The sequence below is a fragment of the Octopus sinensis genome, linkage group LG7 (assembly GCF_006345805.1).
Source record: "Octopus sinensis linkage group LG7, ASM634580v1, whole genome shotgun sequence".
Classification (NCBI taxonomy): Eukaryota; Metazoa; Mollusca; class Cephalopoda; order Octopoda; family Octopodidae; genus Octopus; species Octopus sinensis.
In genome coordinates this window covers 78192451-78219609 of record NC_043003.1, presented here as the reverse complement: position 1 = coordinate 78219609, position 27159 = coordinate 78192451, and the positions used below count along the sequence as shown (strand labels likewise).

Below are 27159 nucleotides of genomic sequence, written 5' to 3'. Positions count from 1 at the left end.
GTTGCTGTTAAAATGCAAAGAGCCAATAACACTAATTCCATAATCCACAGCTCTGGATTAGTAATTTCTCAATGATCCTGAAAAGATGAAAAGTTAGTCCTGATGAGATTTCAACAGAGTGTGCAGAGAGATGGAAGAAATACAGCAAGATGCGTTCATCAAATTGTTCTAGCAATTATGCTAGTTTGTTGCCTTGCCAAACAAAATGTCTTCAGTAAAATCAAAGTGTGGAATACCCAACTCTATATCAACTGTAACAAGCATCAGTAAAATAGGTTCAGTCAATTATTGTGGAACGGTGAGAATATTTGATTGAATCTACTCACTACTAATTATTAGCTTATCAATTGTAGTATACTGCAAGCACTTATTTTAATGGACCTATGATCAAGCTGCTCTTAGCAAGATTTAAACTCAAATCTCTGAATTATATAATTAAATACTGCAGTACTGCAACATTTCTGCCAAATCCACTAGAAATTGTCATCAAAACAGAAGACATTACACAGATATGTATATATTATATAATATACCTGGATGGTCCTTTTGTCTTTAAGGTTCCATTTCTTAATGCAACGGTCTCTTGACCCACTAAACAGTATTTGATCTTGTATCACTAATGACTGGACACCATCAAAATGTGGTGGTTCAAGATTGTATGTTGGACTGGCAACATTTGAAGTCATGGAGTTCACTTCAAATATCTGTAATTATAAAAAAAAAGATAATTAAAAATATTACAATATTTTATAAAAATAAACATCTTTTGTTAATATTTCAATAAGCAATTTTTTAAAGTACAAAAGAGAAAGAATGAGATAAATGTATCTAGAAAATGAATTGCTAAATAATTTAGATGCAAAATAATTTACCTTGATGTAGTGGTCTTTTGAACCACTGACCACAAGTTGACTCTCAGCATTACTTGTTGAGGCAAGAACCATCACCTGAGCTTGATGACCGGTCAGCTTGTTAATGCAGCTAAAGCTTTAAAATGAATGAAAAACAACCTTTTGTGAGGATACATGAAACACTGCTACATTAAAAATAAATCTGTCTTAAAAATAAAATATCTCACATGAGATACACATTAAGTACAACAAAAATCCAGTACTATTAGCTTCATTTTATGTCTCTTTTTCCAAGTTTGCAAGGATTGGATGAGTGAGTGCCAAAAGAGTACCTCACCATCTATCACTCTACTTTGTCATTTCCTTCAGCACGATCAGTCCTGTGAGATCTACTAGGCTCCTTGCACCAATATCTCTTGGCACTTTTGTATCCAACTGTTATCCTCTATGTGTACCACATGCCAATACTTGCTCAGTCTTTTCTTTTGCACTCTACATCTGATTCCTCTCATACCCAGTTTTTATTTCTATCGACCACATGTACTAACATTACACATACATGTTCGTCTTAATTTCTCCCACCCTTTTCACATCCTCAATGCCCATGTTTTGCTACCATGCAACATCACACTTTATACAGACGCATCATAAAATTTACCCTTTACTCAAAGAGAGAATCTCTTTCAGTGCTGGCAGATGAGATAGCTCCCTGAACTTTTTCATTCTGATCTTTCTCTGGCTACTACCTTTTTCAGAACACACCTACGCTGCTAAATAGGTAACTTAGGTAACAAAAGCTACCAACTACTTTTAGGGAACACTGAGTATTTGAATGAATTTATTTTAGGGGTGATTTTATGGCTAACTATAAAATCCATCTTTCGTCAGTTTGCCTATAATCCACTCTTGTGGACCCAGTTTACACTGGGTAAATCATATGGCATTCCTACCTTCATATCCATGTATCAAGTATAGCCACTTTCCCCGATAGCTGTAGTGTCCTTATTAAAGATCTCTTGATTTTATGCTTTGCTTCTAAGCCAAACAAAAGATGGCACTCCATCTTTGACTTAGCAATCTTGACATATGCGCAAGATTGCTATTTATTTTAAGCAAATATTTTAAATAATCATGATTCATGTTAACACAATAAGCTATAACAGACATTCCAATTGCATGAAGAGCATTAATTAGGTATATATTTAAGGTAAGGCATTAACCAACTTACTTTCGAAGATCCCACATGCGAACTAGGTTTCCAACAGCTGTAAACAGTGTCTGGCCATCATCACTCAGTGAAATGGCATTTATTAAATTTTCATGACGACTGACTTCACTCTGGCGTGTTTGATATGATATTGGTGCAGATGCAAAACCTGAGGAACTGAAAATGAGAAATACAAACATTTAAAATAGAAACTTACATTGCTAATAACACCTTTGATAAAATTAAAGTAATTGTAAATTTGGCGTTTACAAAATGAACATACATTTCAAATAATCCTCTAACATATAGAAGCAATATTTCTAACTGCTTTTATTTTACTGAATAACTATAGAAACTGCTTATAATTATTAGATACTTTTTCTCTCTTGTCCTCCAGTCATAGGAGCCCTCTACTCCCACAAAACATTATAGCTGCTACCCTTCTGCAAACCAAGTCATAAAATAAATGGAAATAAATTTAATCCTTGATTCATATTCATTAATATATATATATATATATATATGATCCTGGTAGGGTATAAAGGTAGAATACTTCCACAAAAGTACTCAACCCAAGTTCTCAATTATCAACACTGTCAAATTCCAGACTAATAGCAAAATTCTTCAGGTGTAGAAAATCCTGGTTTCATGATGGTGAAACCATTGTATAGGTGTAGCAAAGAGTAGTGTTTCTTTGTCTAATTATTTAGATTATATGTATGTATGTATAGGTGTATGTGTGTACACACACACACAGAGTTTCAGATGAAATACAAGTTTTATTGCATTGCCCAAGCATAAATACAGCAAACTGAATACAGATTTGGTTACACATATTAAACCACAAGGAATTAAAGAAAGCAAAACAAATCACACGCAACTTACTTAAAGGCTATAACACAGTTAGGTTTTGAGACATCTCGAATATCCCAGACTTTCACTTCTGAAAGTGAGACTGTGTAGAGCCTATGGGATGGTTCATCGTACTTTAGTGCCACTACATTGTTAGGATGGTCAGGAAAGACTTGTAGCTCATGGCCAGTGTTGAGATCCCAGACTTTGGCAGTACGATCTAGACATGTGGAAATAAATACAGCTATTACTGAAAACACATAGCTTAAGCATTAAAAAAATAAAATGGTCACAAGATAGGAAAATCAGATTAAGTACATGCCAACAGGAATGAAATGAATAACAAATCTATAAAAAGCTTTTTGACCAAACTTCGCTTTAGCTAGGTGATGGAACTAATTGTAATGACAGAATAATCCTGTTAGTAGTAATTTCCTACAGCATTCCATATTTAATTAAAATTTGTTGATTCACTACATCAAGTATGACAGCTTTACCGCTTTACTAATAGTCTTTTCAAAAGTGAGAGACAAGTAAAAATGTTATATCACTGCATTCTCCCAAACATTGGTAATTATTCTAGTTTGTAAAAAAACTGAAACAAAAACTAGGCTTTCGAAATATTCAATATCTGATCAATTCTATGCAGTGGTTTGTCTATAATATTTAACAGTTTGTGCGCACAAATTTATGCTAGTGATGAAATACATCCATATTTGGGAGTTCATATGTTTACATACTATATATTTTCTTAAAAAATAGATTGCATTTAATACATCATAATTTCACAATACCCATAAGAGTTTTTACACAACTTACAAAAACATATTGTTTTCACATTTCACATCTTTATTTTGTCAACTTTAATGTACCACAAAACTTTTCATATCCCTTGAATAATCTAAAACTCAGTTATTTTATCAATTTGAAAAGATTTATATAATCTACTTAATAGTCTCAGAAAATGGTTAACTTCATAATATTTTCTTAAATATTTTCAAAATACTTGAACTTTTAATTCAAGGGGTTTGTTTATTAATGCATTTCACAATGTAAGCAGTACTGGTTTCTGAGGCAGAAGGCTACATATTTTTAGAGGAAGAAATAGTCAGTCATAGTATTTAACTGTTAATTATTTCAAAGACTCCAGAAGGACGAAAGGCAAAGTTGACCTTGACAAGGTTTAAACTCACAAAAGTATAGTGTACATTGCTCTACCAATTCTACAAATCTTCAAGCTGTTTATGGTGCATTAGTATAAAATAACTTACAATTGACTAATAAAAAGATTACATGATCTAATGACTGCATTGGACAACAAACTTATTTAAAATACATCTTAAGTAATTGAATGTGAAATGATATTTACTAACAATATAGATATTCCTTTATAAAATGATTCCATCATAAATCTTAAAAAAGGTGATAAATATTTTTTATGGGATATTGAAAGTAATTAGTGGAAAGTAAGTCTTCAATTGGAAATAAAATAAAAGGAACTGAAGAACATTTTGACTGAAATTGTTACAATCATGTAACAAGACAAACTAGAGATTAAAAATGAGAAAAATAAGAAACACTAAATCTTTTTATACCTTTACTGCCTGTGAATAATAAATCTTCTGTAGCATATACAGACAGAACTGGTTTGGCATGACCTTCCACAATATGGGAACAAAATATCGGTGAAGATCTACCTCCAGAATTAATCCGGCTCAACTGTGTAATAGTACCCCTGAGTTTTGGAAAGAAAAATACACTTTTTAAAACTAGAAAAATAAACAACTGACAAATTATGAATAGACAATGTGATTATAAATATTTTAATTAATTGAAAATAAACATTTTTCTTTTGACTGCCTAAGGCAATATTTTATGGAGGAGGGTCAAAAGAATTATACACTATATAAAGCTGGTAGTTATTTTGTAAACTACCCGAAGGATAATACTCGTGACATTTGACTTTAGAATGTTTCACACAGCATAAATTTTAAATGTATATCATTTATCACTTTGCCATTTCGGCTAGATGTCTTAATATTTAGTTAAATCAATGGAGTTGAAAATTAAAGCATATTATTATAGTTCAATCACTTACCTGTTTGACTCAGGTGATGAGATCACACTTTTGGAAGTTAACCGTTTAAAGACATCATTAGATCTTTTCCGAGGAGCTTGAGGTGATCTGAGGGGACTTACAGGTTCACTATACAATTGAAGAAAAAATGATTTGATGAGGATACTAATGAATATTTCTTTCAAGATTATGGCTTAATTCTTTTTTAAATGCTAATGGAAAAGTCAGCTTCTAGTCAGTTTCCACTTCCAGTTGCAACAGTCCAATTTATACTACAAAGGTTTTTCAGAAAGACAATATAAATATCAGCCCTTACATAAACCCAAAGTATCATTTTTATGTAATATATATCTAAGTACTAAATATTACAAATTTTCCAGAAGTTGGCTAGAAAATGTAACATTTAAAATTCCTTGCATTTTGTGTGATCTTGTGAGGCTCATGCAAAGGAAATGTGGCCACAGCTCAAGTAGATGCAGTATAGCCAGGTGGATAGAAAGAGAACAGACGGTGCAACAGATCATCTAATCATCTCTAGCAAGTGGAAAAAAAGGCAATGCTTGAATTTGAACAATGTACAGCAACTAACCCTGATGGCAAAATGTTCTGTAAATATGTACGATCGAAGTAGAGACCTTGCTCTCCTGTTGACTCTCTTTGCAATCCCCACACAGGCTGGGTTACTGATGATCCTAAAGAATGCGCAGAACTTATTGCTGAATGCTATGCTAGCATTTTTACTGTTGAAAAATTCAAATGTACCATCTTCACCACCTCAGACATCAAATTCTATAGCATCTGTGAAATAGACGCTTGCAATACTGCAATGCCACCCCAAGAATAAGCACAATTATGCCTTTCCTGGTTTTGATGGTATTACTGATCTGCTTCTCAAATGTGACACTCTTTCTTTTGCACTAGCTTTCATTTTTCTTTCAATTCTGCCTTTATAACTGTGTCATTCCAGAGCAGTGGAAAATTGCCTGTGTCATTCCCCTGTTCAAAAAGAGTGATCACCCATCACCAGTCAACTACCATCCTGTCCGTCTTCCTAGTTACATCACTAAACTGATGGAGTCCCATGCCAGAGAAACACTTTGGAACTTCTGGAGCTCTTTCAGCCTTATTTGATTCTTACAATTTGGAGTTATTGCCAACTCCAGCTGCTGTAGCAAACTCATAGAGTTTCTTGATGACAGATGCAGCTTATAGGTGTAGGAGTGGCTGTGTGGTTTATAGGCGTAGGAGTGGCTGCATGGTAAGTAGCTTGCTTACCAACCACATGGTTCCGGGTTCAGTCCCACTGCATGGAACCTTGGGCAAATGTCTTCTACTTACAGCCTCGGGCCAACCAAAGCCTTGTGAGTGGATTTGGTAGACGGGAATGAAAGAAGCCTGTCGTATATATGTGTGTGTGTGTGTGTGTGTGTGTGTTTGTCCCCCCAACATCGCTTGACAAGCAATGCTGGTGTGTTTACATCCTCGTGACTTAGCAGTTCGGCAAAAGAGACCGATAGAATAAGTACTAGGCTTACAAAGAATGAGTCCTGGGGTCGATTAGCCTGTATTTGTTGGGTCCAGCATGGCAACAGTCACATGACTGAAACAAGTAAAAGAGTAGCTCAATCAAAAACTAGAGGGCTGAATATTTTCTAAAATTATGTTTTGTTCCATAACACAAAATTGAAGTTTCTCCTTTTTTTTTTTTGAACAGTATTTAAGATATTTTGGAAAAATTCTTTTACTAAAATACTAAACAGTAAAAATGTTACTTGCCTGTATTTGTTGGGTCTAGTTGCATCAGAAGCACTATTAACTCTGCGAAGTGGAATCGGAGAAAGTTGAAGTTCCGTCTCATTTGACAACCTAGAAAGTTTTGGAGAAAGAAAAGTTTTCCATCAGTACTATTGTCCAGACAGTGGGGAAAATAATGTTCAAAGTGGAATTTATTTCTTACAAGAAGAGAAATTTAATAAAATGTACAATTTAATTAAGAAATCCTCATCATCTAACAGTCACTTTTCCATGCTTGCAGGGGTCAAATGAGTCTTATTTGAGGCAGAATTTCTACAGATGGATGCCCTGCCTGTCACCAACCTGATTCCAAGCAAAGAAATATTTCCCCCGTGGTTAGACATTTTCATGCTGAATATTGCAAATGAATGGTAATACATGTATGACAGTGATACTCATTTACAACTTTCATGCAATGTCAAGACAAGGAGACACAAACCATCACACACACGATGGGTTTTTTTCAGTTTTCACCCATCCACTCACAAAGCTTGGGTCAGCTGAGGACTATAGCAGAAGACATTCGCCCAAGGTTCCACACAATGGGACTGAACCCAGAATTATTTGGTTTGAAAGCAAACTTCTTACCATAGCCACATCTGTGCATGATGATGATATATATAGGAGTGGCTGTGTGGTAAGTAGCTTGCTTACCAACCACATGGTTCGGGGTTCAGTCCCACTGCGTGGCACCTTGGGCAAGTGTCTTCTACTATAGCCTCGGGCTGACCAAAGCCTTGTGAGTGGATTTGGTAGACGGGAACTGAAAGAAGCCCGTCGTATATATGTGTGTCGTATATATATATATATATATATATATCTTTTATTAAACTTTTAATACTTTTGATATATATTTAAAATAATATAAATTAAATTAATTTTATGTATTGGCTTATGTTTTTCACTGTTTGATTTGCCTAATAGTGGTTTTATCTCTAATTTAATATAATATAATATATTTATACTATAAAATTGGATTTAATCCTAAATCTGATTTTTCCCTGTAAGTTTGGATTTATTCCCTAATATTTTATTATATATATATATGTGTGTGTGTGTATGTTTGTGTTTGTCCCCCAGCATTGCTTGACAACCGATGCTGGTGTGTTTATGTCCCCGTCACTTAGCGGTTCGGCAAAAGAGACTGATAGAATAAGTACTGGGCTTACAAAGAATAAGTCTCGGGGTCGAGTTGCTCGACTAAAGGCGGTGCTCCAGCATGGCCACAGTCAACTGACTGAAACCAGTAAAAGAGTAAAGAATATATATATATATATACCATTTAGCACTGAAAATGACAAAACAAAGCCTTCATGAAGAGTAATATCTATTTAAACTGTCTATATCAGGTTGATATGTAACAGGAAAAGCTTTGTCAAATCATACAAAAAGTCAGATCTTTATAAATTTCATCATTTTTAAATAAGAAGATTAATACAGTTAACCAAATTGTTGTTTCAGATGTTAACAATTAAGAGTTATACAAGGACTTCTTAGAAATAATTCATTTAAACTGTCTATATCAGGTTACTTCTGTTGATAAAGTACTTCTCCTCCACTACAAAAGGTAGACTGTGTGAAGGAAACATTTGTATAGAGTGTGATATTGTATAGAGTGTGATATTGCATGGTAGTGAGACATGAAGAGTGAATATGAGAAGTAATGTGGAGGTTGGAAAGAAAACAAATAAGGTACAATGTACTGGATGTAAAATGCAGGCTCTGTATGAAAAGTAAAAATAGGTGGCTAGCAAGAGTAACAGGATGTTGAAGGATTTAATTGTATAATTATAGAAAGTTATATTACCCCTTTTATCTCTTTTACTTGTTTCAGTCATTAGACAGTGGACATGCTGGGGAACCACCCTGAATTTTTTATTTTTAGATGAATGAAATGACTCCAGTACTTATTTTTTTGCTTGATTCTTTATTCTAGTGGCCTCTTTGCCAAACCACCAGTTGCCAAACACAGACACACACACACACATTACAAGGGGTACCCAAAAGAAACTGGAATTTTGCAATATTTTATTCACTTAGTTTCACATGTTTACACTTTTATTGCTTTCAAAGTATTCTCCATTTGACGCATTTCCAACTATTTGAAATGGTGCTGGAACTCTTGTGAAGTGATGCCTTTTAACAACTCTGTTGTTTTTCCTTTACCTCTTCTATATCTGCAAATTCTGTAGCACTTGCTTTCGTCCCCAGTGATGACCTTCAAAAAAGGTCTGGATCAATTTATAACTGTTCTTTCAGTTCACAGCATGCATTCAGTCATGACTACTTTTGATGTTCCATGAACAAGCAAGGCACAAATTTTGCTGCAACTCCTTTCATTTGCAATTCCTCACTCAAAATTCATTGGTAGGAGCCCCAGAAAGCGCCAATCATATCAACAACTTCAGTTGTTCAGTGATGGTCCTCCAAGATCAGTTCATTGAATTTTCACGATGTTTTCATTCGTTCAGGAGTTCAATGGTTGCTCTGAATGAGGTTAGTCTTCAAGGAACAAGTGACCATTCCTAAAGTGTGAAAACCACTCATAAACTTTGTCTTTTGCTCAAGGCAGTGTCCTTGTAAGACATCTGAAGCATGACAACTGTTTTAGCCACTGTTTTCCCCAGCAGAAAACAGAATTTCACGAAAGTACACTGTTCCTTTGTTTCAACCATCACAAAAATTGATGAAGAGAGAAGCACTGCAAAATAATGATGCACCACATGACATTACAGCCTCACCCATTGCCACCAGTTGCCAGACTGATGCCTGAGGATTGCATAAAGTGACTTCTAGCAGCAGAAACCCAGACTACAGTGGGCTTGTCCCACAGAACATTTCCGGTTACTTTCAGGTACTCCACCCACATGGTTGACCTGAGGCTATAGGAAAAGACACTGAACCTGTGGTCAGGAAGCAAGTTTCTTACCATACATCTACACTTGTGCCTATATGGTCAACTATTTTACATAAGATGTATGGTGTAGAGAAAAAAAAACTCAAATGCCACAATACCTAAACAATACTACTACTACTACAGTAATATCAACATGATAGCCTAACAAGTGATATTTTAACACTTAGTAATTAATATAAAGGCAATCATTAGGAAAAAATATAATCAAAATTTTCTAACAGATGAAGCATCAACAGACTATATCCTTACCCGATCTTTTCTAATGTATCAACACTCTTTACTAAAGATTTGGGACTTGAGCTGGAACTTTTGTCAGGTGAAGTTGTCTCCTCTTGAGATGTTTCTTGAAGTGGTGTCAATGTAGTATCCAAACATGAGGATTCAACTGAATACAGCAATTCTTTGGGTGTAGCAGTACGCCTTCGAGCCTGTTAATATTAACCACTTCGAAATTTAAATCTTAATTCTTAAATTGAATTTAAGTGAAATATGCAACATTTTTTAAAGGTAAAATTACAATTTAAAAACTTAATCTGAATTACCAGGCTAATAATCAAACTATCAATCAAATTGATTCTATTTCCTATAATATCTAAACTATAAGAAAAACAAGAATGTATATTTAGCTTCTAAAATTATTTTTACTAATTCTTAAATTGAATTGAAGTGAAACATGACATTTTTAAAAAGTAAAATTACAACTGAAAGCTATAGATGTTGTCAATTTTTTTAAAAAAAACTTTAAAATTTGAATTACCAGGTTAATTAACAAACAAACTATAAATCAAACTAATTCTATTTGCAATAATATCTAATATAAGAAAGACAAGAATGTATATTCAACTTCAAAAATTATTTTTTTACTAATTTCTTAAGTATATATAAAATCTACAAATGTTGCAATGACATCGAATAGTGTTTTATTTATTCTATCAGAAAACAAAAAAAAATATTTCTTAAGACTAAACAAAGAAATTAAATAATTATAAAACAGAAAAAAATCAAAAACATTTAGATATATATACATATACACAAAGAAAAAAGAAAATTTTAATTCATAAAAAAATTATTTAGATTTCATATGAAAAAAATGTGGAGGAAGTAGATAAATACAAACTTGATTGACAGACATTATTTAGAGAATATTAAGTAAATATTCATTTACTTAATATCAAATTTAACTGGATGATACAAAGGGTGTTCATTAAATATTTTCCATACCTACTTCCCAAGGACAAGGGGATAAACAAAACTTGGCATAATTATTAGTCCTTCTCTATACATACCCACCACCAATGGTGACACTCTTCTCCCATTGCTTTATGCAGCTGTGAAGACCTTGTCTGTAGAAGTCAATAGGTTGCATCTGGAGCCAAGACTTTACCTTTCATCATCTGAAAAGTGCTTCTCCTTCTAAAAAGACTTCATAGTTGGAAAGAGGTGGAAGTCAGATGGTGCAAGGTCAGGAGAGTAAGGGGAATGAGGAAAGAGCTCATAGCAACAGGAGTGTGCCTTCAACTGGGCAACACTCACACAGTGAACTGGAGCATTGTCTTGGAGGAAGCAGACTCTTTTGGTTAGTATGTCATGCTTCTCTGATGCTTTGATGGCATCCCACAGTTTCTGCAGTGGAGAAGCATAATATGCTCCATTAATTGTGGTGCCCTTTGCCAGAAAATTCATCATTACTACTCCGTGCTGGTCCCAAAAGACTGAACATCACTTTGCCTGCCGAGGGCTGCACATGAGCCTTCTTTGGAGGTGGTGAGTTATGCTTCCATTGCATCAACTGGACTTTAGTCTCAGGATCATAATGATGACCCTATGTTTCATACTGTGTGATAAGTCTGCTGAAAAAGTCCTCATTTTTTTTTTTGCACAATGGATTCCCTGGATGTTCACACTTTTCCAGAAGCAGGAATGAGTGAACTGCTCCCAGGCTCTTTTGGCAGTGTGCCAACAACTTCTGCACGTGCAAATGGTTGTGAATGATTTTTTTTCCATGGACCCTACACTTATCTTCACTTCTTGGACTAGTTGCTGAATAATTTTGTGGCAATCATCGAAAATGGTGTCTTCCACTTAATGGATGGTGTTATCAATGGTGGAACATGGGCGTCCAGGAATAGGAGCAGTTTCCACCGATGTCCGACCACATTTGAACTGGTGATACCAGTGCTTGACTATGCTGTATGATAGTGCATTATCACCATAAACGTCTTTCATCATATTGAAAGTCTCTTTTGGTGTAAGACCTTTCAAGTATAAGAACCAGATCACTTATCTGCATTCAACTGCCTCTATTATAACACCTTAGTCCACTTCAGCAGCCATAAAAGACAAATAAATACTAATGGAAAGCTACAATTTACAATGTGACATGTAGAGACATGTATGATTATACCTGTACAAGTTCCATTTCTTGCAATAACTGGAAGTGGGTCAAGGGAAATCTTTAATGAACACCCCTTGTTATTAGGAAAAATTTCTTTTTAAATCCAGTTTACCATTCTCACATAGTTGCATGTGTTTGACCAGAGCTGTCCTGAGGAGGTTAAACAACAACTTCAGTAGGGTTTCAACACATGAAATTCAATATCATAGAGTAACCAGTTTGATAAAAGAATGAATTATTCATCAATCAAATGCAAAATAGAAAATTTTCTCAAATGCTTATTAGTTTTTAGTTTATCAAAATGGTTTAGCTGGTTACTAAAAGGCTTTAAAGTCGAAAGGGTTAAAATTACTCATTAACAGGTCCAAAATTAGACATCTTACAAAAGCCTGTTTTGTTATGTGAGTATATTTTCATACTTAGGTTATTATGAAATCAAAAGTCTTTAAACAAGAAATCCATAGACAAAAGATAGAATCTGGTTACTGAGAAACATTTAAAATGGATTTACTATTCTGAATGCGTTATCTCAATATTAAAAAAGAACTTGGAGGTAAATAAGGTCTTCATACTTAATTACAACCTAAATCTACTTCAAATGACATATAATGGTTTGATTGTTTATCAAATTCATTATCATAACCATCAAATGAAATAGAAAAAATGTCAAGTACATAAAAAAAAAGACAAAAAATTACTAGATTGTCATTGAAAGGAGGCAAAACTATCAGTAGATAGCAATTAACAATGATGGCAATGAATAAGACAACAGCGCAAAAGCTTTGAACATTTATAATGGAACACCAAAAACTGCTTAGCCAAATTTGCTGAGCTGCATTAAGGCAACTATTTCATAACACACACACACTGTTTACAAATGAAAGAGTACTCAGTATATGATGTTCAGCTTAGTTTATATTTATTAAGAATCAACTGATTACAACAAAACTGAGTAGTAACAGCATGAATCATTGGAATGAAATGAAATTAGGGAGACATTCATTCCTTTTAAAATGGTATCAGAAATTATTGTAGAGTGTGAAATAGCTGAGTGGATAGTAGAGTAATAGACAACGTATGAGGAGTCAAAAGTGTTTTGGTGAATTGCTGGAGTTAGAATCAGTTACATTCAATTGAATAGAATAGGTACCAGGGAACATTACTATCAGACTGACATTCTGATATAACCACAGGCCTGTGTGTGAGTGTACACACACACACACACACACACACACACACACACACAATCATTATCATTGGATCTGCTCACAAGGCTTTGGTCAGCTCAAAGCTATAGAAAAAAACACTTGCCCATAAGGACACTTACTGGAAATGAACCCCAAACCACAGTCAGGAAGTGAACTTCTTAACCACACAGTCATGCCTGTGTCCATATATATATACACACACACACTGATCGTAGTTGTTACAATATCATTAATTATCCATGATGGAGAAAATTTCACTAATTTATCTTTAAGCACTTCAGTTTAAGCAAAGACTGAACAGTTTTTTTAACAATCAATAATAACCAATCTCCCTTTGTTCTACAAAGAGCAGGATATATCATTTAATTAATCAAAACTTATTTAAAGACAAAATTTGCTTGGTTTAAAAACCATCTTAATCATGAAAATAATTCTCAACAGTAGAACAGATATAAGGAGACATGTTCAAGAAACCTTTATAAGATTTCATCCTGATGTTTGAATATGAACAAAGAAAATGATAGAAATTGAGAACTGAAGAGGGAGAATTTGAAGAACATTTTAAACAATTTCCAGGCAAGTTTATATTTCATGTTGGCATGCTCCATGCACTGGCAACAAAATTTAAGAGACAATTATTATTCTGATATGTCTAATCAAATTTAAAACAGAATTACATGAATTCTAATCAATTTTATGAAATATCATCACAAAGAATGTAAAAAAAAAAAAATCACAAAAATATTGTAAAAAATGTAATTTTATACTTTTTAAATATGTTATGATGTGTAATTGCTAAGTGATGACTTCTCACTGTTGGTTGTTCCATGTGAAATCAACACAGGAGCCGAAGGTGACTGAAACTGATTTCTTTCAAATTTTGCATGCAAAATAGTCTTTATATTTAAATATGAAATTTTTTTTTTTTTTACCCGACTCAAATATTTGCTGAGTTATGACCATTTAAAATTTTTAAAACAGTGACATTTTTTCGGCTACTCAATAACTTTGAGAAGTCATATTCCAGCTACTAATTGAGCTAGAAAGCTTATTTCTTTTTTCTTTTTTGAAGCATTTAAACAGATCTACAACTTTTGTTTTGTGTACTTTTACCTCAAAATGAAAATAAAAAAGTTGACCTTTGACAGGTCAAAAGACGTGGTCATCAATTTAAAAAAAAAATTTTGTCCAAATATTACCCTACTTAGTCAAAACTCACAAAAATACATACTGGAATCTCAGTGGGAACTGTAGTTATAAGGTCTTCTATTAACTATGGTTCCCATTATATAGCCTTATCAAATTAATTCGTATTCTTTTTTTAGCAGATTAGATATATATGACCATTTTAGTTAATTCCTGGTTACCGATGGATGTAAAAGACAGGTTTTTAGCTAAGCAAGAAAAGTGGCATGACCCATCGAAAAGCATAAAGGGTTTAAAAATAACAACAGATTTTGTAACAAAATATCCCAAAGCGAGCCTAATTCCTGGACAAGAAATGTGACTCTTGCAGAAAAACTTTGCTCACATTTCAAATTGAAAAATCACCAGGAGATACGAGAGATGATACATCAACTATCACTGAAGTGACTTCATCATCGATAGATGTCTTCGTAGAAGAAAATGCAAAAATATATGTCTGTTGTGGCAGTTTAGACTCAGGTTAATCCTGATTAAGAAGAACTTAGGATCTATCTCAAATTGTTATTTAACCCCAGATCAGCTCAATGATTAAAGTCATCAAGTCATATCCATTCATACCTTTTTATTTGAATAATTGAGTGTCTAGATTAAGTTAACGGATTAAGATAAGTTAAGTTAAATCCTAATTAAACACAATCTGTTAACATAATCAAGTAATAGAAAGTGGATCAAAGAGGAAGTGGAGCCCATACTACTCAAGCAGTATCATGATCTTCACATTTGCTACTTTTGTTCATACATTGGCTTCAGTCATTTATAAAAGCTGTAATAATGACATAATAAAAATATCAGTATACAAAGATATTTTAGTGGATCGTTCTAAAACCTTGATCATATTGGCTATTAAATGAAATATATTGGCAGTCTCTTCGTAAGAGATAAAGCTGTAGGTGCAATGAATACATGGGGCCAGTGGGCCACTTTTTGTTAGCGAAACTGGCGGTGAGGCAAGCAACAGCATATTGAAATAACAGGTTTGTACACAGAGAAAATACTAATAAATGATTTAATATAACATATCAAGATAGACTCAAAGACATAAAATCAAATAATACTACTGAGCAAAGACAGACAAGATTAAGAAACAGTTAGAAATGATGAAATATATATTTATAATATATTTTATCAGGATGTATTCTATATGTTAAAGATAACTAAGAAAAATGTATTAGTTCACTTTTGATCATAAATAAATGAAGTTTGAAAAGATAAACATTTCCAATTCTAAATGACTTCATTGCAATTTAATAATACTGTGTAACAAAATATTTTTTCAATTTTTTGGTCTTTGGTTAGCAAGTGTTATTTCCTATTTGATTCTATCTAAAAGTATGCTCTGGCAACATCTGCTAAAATGTGGGAACCTACAAAGCTTAAATTGTAACAAAAGTAAAGTTTGAAGGAAATAATAGCTATTTTTCATACTTTCTAGGGGTAAAGCAAAGAGGATATAACAATAGCTAACCAAAGACAAAAATTGTGTTACACAGTGTAATTACTTCAAAGCATGATCATGAAAAAAAAAATCTGTTAGATATATTTCTAATCAGTTATTGGACATATCTAAGACTAGGATATCTAAATGACTAACAATGCAAAAATATTCTCATTTAGTGGACCCTGAGTAGCGACAATAGCAGAAAAGAGGACTCACTGGGATAGGCTTTTGTAGCCCCTGGCAACACTGTCGCACCTAAATGGAAGTTAGAAACATTTAAATTAGTTATGGACACCTACAAAGGATAATGGCTTCACCTTGTTGTTACTGCTTAAGTTCAAGTCAGTTCTTAGTTGATTTATGATCAAAAGACATTCTAGACACCAACATGTTTTCTTTTTTTTTTTTTTTAAGATAGAGAGGGTCTTTGATAATATTATCCAATGTGTCCTCCTCCTCATTAAAAGTGGGAGGATGATTTAGCTATGACAAGATGGTTTCAACAAAGTTTACAGATGCCAGCCATTTTTTCTCTGAGGGTTAAACAACTAAAAATCAACGAAACTATATATATTTTTTTATCTTTTAGTCAAGAGAGAAGGCAAGGCCCATGATTCTTTACGGGGTCTCCAACTCAGGCAGGAGGGAGAAGAGTGGCTATCCTGAAACTGGACACCAAGCCTAAATGCTTGCAGTAAAGGCAACTCCACTAACAACCTCTAGATGGTGATGTTAAACTTGGAAATGGACTAAGTATAACATACATGTCAGCCAAGGTGGGAATTTGAAATCAATGCAAAGCACCAGAATAGCCAATGCTATTAGTGTATCCCGTGAGAAAATTGAAAGTATTCCTACACAATGAACTTGGCATGATGAACATTTCTGCTCAGTGATTGCCCCATCTTCTGACTTGTGATCAAAAGAACATCAGGCAGATCACATCACAAAAAAATTTGACATTGTTTCAGGCAGATTTAGCTGGTTTCCTTGAACATTTCCAAACCCAAGATAAATGTTGGCTTCATCACTTTGAGCCAGGCATTAAGAGTCAATCCATGCAGCGGTAACACCTCTCGTCACCTGCTCCAAAGAAGGCCAAGCTCATTTCATCTGCAGAGAAAGCGATGGCTTCAGTTTCTTGGTATGCAGTCAGTGTTTACTGACTGTCTTCAGAACAGTCACACCATCAATGGAGAGTACTATACCTCTCTATTATACCTAAAGGCTTCTTTCTGCAAGAAATATGAAATAGATCCATATTAATCCAGATGTTTATTTTGCTTGCCTTATATCTTTTATTTCTTTCAGTCATTAGAGTGCAGCAAGGCCAGGACACCACATTAAAGAAATTTTAGTTGAATGAATTGACCCTAGTATTTATTCTATTGGTCTTTATTACTGAACCACTAAGTTACAGGGTCATAAATATATCAATGCTGGTTGTCAAGTAGTGGTGATTGGGACAAACACAGACACCCACGCACATCTATACACACACAGGCTTCTCTCAGTTTCTACCTGCCAAATCCACCAACAAGGCTTTGCTTTGGCCTGTGGTTATAGTAGAAGACACTTGCCCAAGGTGCCATGCAGCGGGATTGAACTTGGAACCAAATAGTTGGGAAGCAAACTTCTTACCACACAGTCACAAGCACTTTCCAAATTAGTTCACATTAAAACAATCATCAGAGCTTATTTGCTGTCAAACAACATCACACTTTTAACGTTTCCTACAATCTGCCTAAAAATTCTACTCACTACGTTACCTCTATCAATTTTCCCCTAACTTAAGGTCCATAAGAATAATTAGATTACCAAATTAGGAAAACATTTACTTTCAGTAAGCGTTCGAGCAATCCTTAATTGATCACATATACATTAGTGAATGAGAGATTTAGGAAGAAAATAATCATAATCATACAAATTTAACTATTAAAAGAAAATATAACTACTTATAAGTTATTGGCTTGTACACAAAAACAAGATATTGATTACAACAGAAATAGCAAATATTTTTATCTTAAAATTATTCTTATTAGAACAAGTCAGTGCTAATTCTTAAAGACACATTTACATTAGTATTGAGCAATATGACACATTAAAGATGTCAACTAAATATCTAGTGAAGACTGTAATTTGTGTTTCTAGTGGCTTTCCAATGAGCATGACAATACTCAAGAAAAACCATTTACCATTTAAAACCAGCCATATCAGACCCAAATATTCTAACTGGATTATGTTCGAACTAACCAGATCTGGCTTCTTATACCTACTCTATAATGTCATTCTAAAAATAAACAATCACACCATCAAAATTTTGAAACAAGATAACGCATGATTAATTAAAAAATGTGAATAAATATGATCACTTTCAAGTAATCTGAATGCCAAAGGGTTTAAGTCAGCACCAAACTACTTCCAAATAAACAATAAATATAAATAAAAGACCCCAGTTGAACTGTCCAACCCATGCTAGCATGGAAAGCAGACGCTAAATGATGATGATGGGGATGAAAAGAATATCACAGTGTGTATTGTTCTGGATAATTTATACAAGACTAAATATGTTCATTTTATTTTTATACAATGAGGGTATTATTTTAGCATAATCAGTTGTAATTTTCAAGTTAACATTTTAAATTTTAAGCAGAACTAAATTTGGCAGAGGGTGTATCCTGGTATATCTAGGACACTGGTGACAGAACATTTTGAATAGCTACTGTATTTTTAAGATTTTAGTTGGTTTACTAGATATTTCTTTAGCTGTAAATAGCTTTTTGTAGTTTTAAAAAAGAAATTAGGTCTGAGAAAAGTTTTCCACAGTGAAGAAAGCATACAAAAGTTTCAACTTTAAAACAATCTCTCGACTTATATAATTTGTAGACTAAGTTCACAACATTTTTAAGGCATCATAAATGGTTAGTTAGATGAGAGACATCAACAACTAGTTTCTTAAAGTTTTTTTCAAAAATTACATTCCAACAAACTTTTTCTACGATTCTTACTGGTGAATTTACTAAATTCCTCAAAGAGAAGCAACCTGAATTATTCCAATGCTGACAAGTACTCTTTCCAAATGGATATAACTACACCAATAGCTTATCACAAAAATGAAAGTTTTATTCTTGTAGCAAGAAAATTTGAGAAGAACCCATTTGAAATATCTTGTGCAATTGATTTCTAGCTCATAGGCCATAAAATCACACCTGTGCTGGTGTTCCAACTGTTTCTAGGAAAGATTATTAATGAGTATATGACCTCAGTTCACCTAACTGCAGAATCAGTAAAGTCATCTATCTAATCTCATCATAATGCTATTTTAAAGACCAGAGTTAAGTACCAACTCAGTAATTATTTTGGTTTGTAAAGGAATTATCTTTTGATCAATTTTATTCTATATGCATGTAACTACTAGAAAGCCATGTTGAAATAAGTCATACACATATTTACAGATGCAAGTTCATTTATAATTATTGAAAATAAATGCATCAGTCATCTTTGAGAAGTGAAGGAGTATGGCTTAGTGGTTAAGGTATTCAATTCACAATCGCAAGGTCATGAATTCAATTTCCGGTGACACGTGTTCTTCAGCAAGACACTTTATTTCACATTGCTCCAGTCCACTCAACTAGCAAAAATGAGTAGTACCTGTATATCAAAAGGCCAGCCTTATCACATTCCATGTCACTGAATCTCCCTAAAAACTATGTTAAGGGCACACGTTTGTGGAGTGCTTAGCCACTTGCACATTAATTTCACGACCAGGCTGTTCTGTTGATTGGATCAACTGGAACCCTTGATGTCATAACAGCTGGAGTGCCAGTAGACATCTTTGAAAAGATTTAAGAAACTGGACAGAAGTATATCAAAGTAAGAATTCTTTGAAGAATGTTATTTTCTGTAATACATAAAATGATATAAAATTTGGCGGTGGGGGACTTTACATCAATAAATACTATATAATGATAATACCAAATAATTTCTCTAGATAATGTAGCATATTGGTTTCAAATTTTGGCACAAAACCAGCAAGTTCAGGGGAGGAGCTAGTCAATTACATTGACCCTAGTCCTCAACAGGTACTTATTTTAGTGACCCTGAAAGGATGAAAAACAAAGTTGACAATGGCGGAAAGTAAAGATGGACGAAATGCTAAACATTTTGCCTTGGCATGCTAATGATTCTGCTGGTTCACTGTCTCAGTGTATTATATTGACAGATGTTTAAGTCCTGTCACTTAAATAATTAAAGGAAAAAAAAAAAAAAAAATGAAAATCAGTAAAATACATGAAAACCAGATAAAATCTCAAATGGAATTTCTTGTGTCAAAGCTGCAAAGAAAAGTAACTGAATTAAGTTCCTATAGTACTTAACAGAAGAAAAGAAAAAAAAAAAAAAGAAAAATGGAAAGAAAGAAGGAAAAGATAAGTCATGTAATCCAATAAAACATACAATCTTGAGAAATAAATATTTGAAATTTAGCAGACTAAGATTTCAGAAATTTAAAAATAAAAAAAAAATTCTACAAAACAGTGAAAGGACTAAGGTATCATTCATCGACCATCATGTTTGGTTACAACTGTGTGTGTATGCAATGAGGTGGAGCATAATATGATAGCTGTATGTAGCATAGAGTGGTGTCATGTGGACTATAGAACAAGAATCAAGTCCATCACAAGCATAGATCACTTGGCTATGTAGGTGGATTCAATTAATGTAGAGAGCTTACAAATGATAAAAATGGACTTCAAAGCAAACATTCAGTATCTCAAGTACTCCCTACAAGCTGAGCATATCCATGAATGCACAGTCAAAAGATAAAACAGGGAGTGTTTACATATATATATAGGGTCATGCCATAAATAATGCATTTTTTCCTCAAATTGTGTGAAATAAAGTCGAAGGGGTTGGGATAAACTACATGCATCAACTTGCTATAGAAGCAGATAGTAATTTTACCTTGTGCTTATTCTTGGTGAACGTTTTGAAGAGTACAGTTTGATTTTAACAGTTATTTTTTCAAAGCTATAATGGAAGTGATGAACGAGTATATTTGGCATATTTTGCTATATGGGTTCAATAAAGGCAACAACGTTATGAAAAGTGCAAGGAATATTAAAGTAGTATATGGCTATCAGACAATAAGCATAAACCAGTGTCAACAGTGGTTCCAGAAATTCCGAGCCAGAAACAATAGTCTAGAAGACTGGAAAACCTGGAGAGCTTGATGATGATGTCCGCAATCCTGGTGGAACAAAATATCACCATAACTGTTGAGGAACTAGCAGAGAAGCTTGGAATTGGTCATTTAGCCATTCATCAACACCAGTGTGTCATTGGAAAAGTCAGCACATTGGGTCAATGGGTTCCTCACAAACTTTCTGAGTCCAGCTGCATGCAAAGAGTGAATGTGTGCTCTTCTTTGCTGTCATGTCTCACAAATGAACCTTTTTTGGACTGAACAGTGACAAGAAATGGATTCTCTATAAAAATGTCAAGTGTTGAAGACAGTGGTAGAGAAAGGAGAAACACTGGCACCCCAGGCTAAAGAAGGTCTTCACCTACATAAAGTGTTATCTGTTTGTTGGGATATGAAAGGTTTAGTCCACTTTGAACTTTTAAACCCAAATGATAACAAAGGAGATCTACTGCAAGCAGCGTAAGTCAGCACAAGAAGAAAAATGACCATCTTTGGTTTCAAGATGAAAGGTGTTCTTCCATCAGGATAATGCTTGACCGCATACAGCAAGGATGACATTTCAAAGGCTGGAGCAGTTTGAATGGGAAACAATGCCCCATCAACTATATTTGCCAAACATTACCCTATCTGATTATCATCTATTCCACAGTCTTCAAAATCATTTGGACAGAAAAAATATGAATTCTGTAGAAGAGGTCAGAACAGTCCTGGAGGAGTATTTTTCATCACAGATAAGTAAATTTTGGAAGAGGGGCCTTGCAAGTCTACCAGAGCACTGTAGATTGTAGAAAATGAAGAAGTGTATATTTAACATTGACAAATAAAAGTATTAAAAAAAATTGCATTATTTATGGGATGACCATATATATATATATATAATATATATATATATATATATTATATATATATATATATATATATTATATATATTTATATATTTATATTTATATATATTTATATTTATATATATTTATATTATATATATTTATATTTATATATATTTATATATAAAAATCATCGGAGTCTGTTTGCAATGCTGGCATGGGTCCAATGGTTTGACAGGAGCTGGTAAGTCAGAGAACAGCACCAGGCTCTACTGTCTGTTTTGACATGGTTTCTATAGCTGGATGCCCTAATGTCTGTTTGAATCAGCCAGAATCCATTGAGGCAGATTTTCTACCATCAGATGCACTTCTAGTTGCTAGCTCTCAGCTATTTCCAAACAAGATATTTCCCCATGACCAGAAGACTGGAAATGAACAACAGTAATGGTTACTTCCAACTATTATATTAGAGACACAAATGGATACATATACATACAATGGGGTTCTTCCAGTTTCCGATTGCCAAATCCATTCACAAGGCTTTAAGGTTTTTATTTATATATATATATATATATATATATATAAAACAACTATCATCCATTGTATACATACTCAGATATGCATATATCACGTTTACATACATATATATATATATATGTGTGTGTGCATACATGAGTGGGTGGGTGGGTGTGTATACATCTGTGATTGCTCATATGAAAGTTGTGGTGGGCAGTGCTGTTGTCATCAGTTCTCATCAACAAATCATCCATTTATTTCACACCTTCAAAGCCATGTAGAACAGATGCCTTACTTGTAAAATAGAAAGTTATGTGGCGGGGGGTGGGGGTAATTCATGACTTCACACAAACACACATAGGTATGGTGACACAAACACAAGTTTGATTAGACAACACACAAAACTCTCAGCCCCTGAAACACTGTTGCTTCTGCTAAATTATATATATATATATATACATACACACACACACACACGTCTGTCTGTGTATATATGTTGTCAAGAATAAAAGAAAAGGTAGGTCTAAATATACCGACTAATAATACTGATTATTGCCTTATCTACCAATAATATTAGTAAACGAGAAGTCCAATTTGTAAAACATCTTCCACACACAGAAAGTAATTACATGAAGGCCAAAACAAGATATAAGACACTATATACATGCAAAATGTTTTCAGATCTAGAAGATACAAAATAAATTTTTTTAAAAAGAAAAGAAAAAGAACATCCCAAAATGAGCAAGACCAGACCAATACTGACCTTTGCTTTCTTTAAGGACTCTCCAGTGGCCATATTGGGACTGAGTTGGTTTGTTCTCTGTCTGTCGAACATGCTGGTTAGTCCATGTGGATTTACAGGGCAGGCACAGAGGAGCGGAGAAGTAACAGCGAGGAGTAGTAGTAGTAGAGGTAGTAGGAGGAGCAACAACAAAAATACGAAAAATACACATGCAGTGATTTTGTTTATTACTTTCTTTTTTTTTAATGAATGTGTATCCTTTTCAAAAACAAAAGGTCCACAACATTGATGATGCTAAGTGATTACAATACATTGATGCAACAAAAATGAAGGAATTAAAAAAAATTAAATAAATAAGGCATGCAGTTTGGAATCCTTTTACAGTCCAAAAACATTGGGAGCCATCATAGTTTCAAGATGAAAATAAAGGAACTACAAGCAAGGATCAGCAGAGACAGACATGGATAGGGTACGGGGACAGGGAAATTTCACTTGGCTCAAAAATAATGCAGCAGCAGAGTCAAGTAACAGTAACAAGCTTATATGTAACACTTTGTGAAATATTTAAACTTTTGTTTTGCTTTAACATGTATGTATAAATGTATGGTACATGTACATATGAATGTATGTATGCATGATACTTGCACTTGTGCATGTGTGTACATCATCAGTAAATCACAAATCCAAAAGCACACTAAATATAGAGCAGTAGAGTAATTAGATACAGATAACTATGGCCGGGTGTATGGGGTTACCATGGGTTTCATGTTCATAAAGCACTAAGCTTTATAACATTTCTTCAGACCCTAATGGCCAGTGGCCTATGACCTCTCTTCAAAGTGGAGGGAGAAAAGACCTCATAGCTACTTGTTGACAATCGGACAACTATCTGTAGTTGACGTGGTTGGTTTGTGAGTTCCAGGACTTCAGTAAGAATCTCCTCAAGTGTAAGCAGGGTGAGAATGTTTCTGTCCTGGAATTTAAGATGTACCCTGGGTTGAGGAAGCCCTTTAATATTCTCACCTGTTTAGCTATGCACAGCTTGCAACGTTTACTCCTATTGATGTAGGGTCCCAGCTGTTCTACGACCTTCCATAAGATTACGTGTGGAGTCCCCATACACCGACCATAGCTATTTTTATCTAATCATATATATAGTGCACTTCTCACCAAAAGAAGAGCATGTCTTCCCATAAGTATGTTCAATTGTCTCCATGAGAAATTTATGTACACAAGCATATATGTACATAAGCAGGAGAGCTGAGTATGTGAAAGGGATGCATGTGTGTGGAGAATATGTGGTGGATGTGTGCTTTAGACATGTTAGAAAGAAATGTGATGGGTAATTGTTTAGCTCTCAGGTTAATTCTGACCTGATCACAAGTGCTCCAGCTGTGATCATCCCATCTTGTGTTTTTCACACAGCTCTAAGGCTTTACTATCCAATGTTAACTTTTTTTATATTTCTAAATTTAGCAGGTTGTGATTTGATTGCTATTTCTAGCAGGATGAATGACCATTAGGAGGCACCAGTGGCACAGAGTAATGTACTTGTATGTCAGAAAGTTTGTGTAGGGATGTGGGAGGTATGCAAATATGCAGGTATTGGAAAGATAAGCGTAAGGGGTACTGGAATGTCATGTTAGCTCTGTATGTATTACACATAAGCTTCAAGTTACACTATTCTTGCATGAAATTCAAGGATTTCCAAATATTTTGCAGTGTCGAGAACATTTTTCAGTAAAAAAATAACTGAAAACCCTAACAGATGTAATCCATGACAAATTTCTGGATTTAACTGAAATAAGCTGAAGATAAGCAGAAATGGTAAGCAGTCACATTCCAGGAACTCTGAGAGTCATTTTACAAATGACAACCGAGAAATAAAATAATCACATTCATAATTCCATTTTATATCACAGAAATGGTATAGGAACCTTCATATTGCATAATTACTGAACGATTCCATTTAAGTTTTATTCTGTATGTGTGTGTAAGTCATATATATATATATATATATATAATGTTTTTTTCTTTAAGCAGAAACAATGTAACTTATGAAACGATTAATAATTACAGGTTAGAACTATTATCCAGTATTTTGATATTTCAGGCTTAAGAATCCTTCTTCTAAGAAATCTATGGAGGAAAGGTGTTCATAGTTGACTCTTCTGCTCTGTCAATTTCTTGGGGAAAGAGTCTTAAACCAAAAATACTAAAATACAAGGTAGCAGTACTGCCCATCAACCTGTATTATTAATTCTAACAACTTGCATCATTTTGGCTCGAAAAAGAATATTTAATACATATATATATGTACACACACATACACACAATGTTCTATACTCAGCAGTTTTGTCTTTCCTCTTCCTCTCCATTTAATTTCTTGGCAGATTGTTGATGAAACCAAAATGTGCCCAAATATTAATTTAGTTAATGTTTGTTAAAAGGTTAACAAAATACATTTTAGATAAAAAAATAAAGATTGAAAAATGGAGTGGAGTTGTAAAATATGTCGATATTTGGGGGGTAAGCATTAAATAATATTAATTGGGCACTGGGGGTGGGGTATATATAGGGCGTAATATGTATATACATGGTTATTTGAGAACCTGTGACAACACACAATATTTGAACTGCAGAGGAACCCATACTTACACGTACGGGGGAGGTACATTTTTTGACATTCATGCTAGAAAGTTTAGAAAAATAATCATAAAGGCAACAATGATAATATACAATAAAAAGTAAAAAAAAAAATGTCAAATTATGATTATTGTGATGGGAATGGTAACAACAATAACAGTTTATGTAGAAAAATAAAAAACAAACATATAGAAAACTAGAAAAAAAAGGCAGCATTCTGTTGACAGGCACAGGAAGGTGATGTGAGAAATCCATTAATGTCACGAGAGTGGTAGCAGCAGTAATAGTAGTAGTAGTAGTAGTAGTAATAATAATAATAATAATAACAGAGACTAAACACAAGGAGTGATTTTTCAAGACCATAGCAATTCTAATGCAATGAAGCACACTAAGACAACAGCAGCAAAGCAACAAAAGTCACTGGAAATCAAACCAATATCACAACAATAGGGAAGGGTGGATATGGGACAGGCCACCGCAATGAAGAATAAAAGAGAAAGAAAGTAATTTGTTAATAACATAGCTTTAATAAAAAAAAAATACTATTTTAAAAAATAGAAAATATTTGAAAGAAACAAGACAATAAGTCCATACAAAATTAATCTGGGACCAACTTTGCTATTATTATTATTAACAAGATTAACAGCCAACAAGCCTATTAAAGTTCATAAGAGATTATATGAAAAATACATATTAAGGCTATAATACTGAATTAATAAAAGACTATAACATACATATTTCTTTAACAAGAATCATTCTGACAGTGGCTTTGAAGATTTGGCCAAGTAAGCCATCCTTGGACAGTCAAATAATTGTTTTGCTGGCCAAAGTTTCAAAGTCACTGTCAATACTATTCTCGCTGAAGAATAAGTTTATACTCATACATATATATTAATCTGATAAATTTAAAGCATTTAAAAAAAAAAAAAAAACATAGCCTGCTTTTTTTTTATATTGAAAAAAAAAAAAAAAGTAAATAAATCAAACAAAGTGACTTTTGTCAGCCTGCTTTTAGAAAATATTGACTATTAAAGAACTAACCATGAAGGAGTAATCTCTATGAAATCAGCCGACAAAATCTGATTTTATGAGAAAACTTTCTTATATTAATTATAATAATTTGAAAGGTAAAAAAAAAGAAAAAACTACTAATTTATATAAATGTAACATTTTTATGATTTAACTATAAGTAATCATACTTAAGAAATTTTTAATTTTTAATGAGCAAGCAGATTTTAAGTCAGGATATTGAAACAAATAGGTATATAATTGCTATTATTTAT

General features: G+C 33.6%; 1 protein-coding gene across 6 annotated transcripts in view; it reads right to left on the bottom strand.

Annotated features, from left to right (window-relative positions):
- The window catches only part of LOC115214537 (kinesin-like protein KIF21A), a 176923-nt gene that overhangs the window by 12227 nt on the left and 137537 nt on the right, over positions 1-27159 (bottom strand). For 4 of the 6 annotated variants that reach the window (XM_036504851.1, XM_036504850.1, XM_036504853.1 and 1 more), the window contains 10 exons: positions 23252-23324; positions 16162-16200; positions 9948-10126; positions 6764-6853; positions 5009-5116; positions 4506-4645; positions 2944-3130; positions 2080-2235; positions 873-987; positions 534-704 (listed from right to left, as the gene is read on the bottom strand). In XM_036504851.1, coding sequence (XP_036360744.1) covers positions 534-704; positions 873-987; positions 2080-2235; positions 2944-3130; positions 4506-4645; positions 5009-5116; positions 6764-6853; positions 9948-10126; positions 16162-16200; positions 23252-23324 — 1258 coding nt within the window. Of the gene's footprint in view, positions 1-533; positions 705-872; positions 988-2079; positions 2236-2943; positions 3131-4505; positions 4646-5008; positions 5117-6763; positions 6854-9947; positions 10127-16161; positions 16201-23251; positions 23325-25888; positions 25923-27159 lie in introns of all 6 variants that reach the window. The other 2 variants (XM_029783744.2, XM_036504852.1) reach the window with 2 other exon arrangements.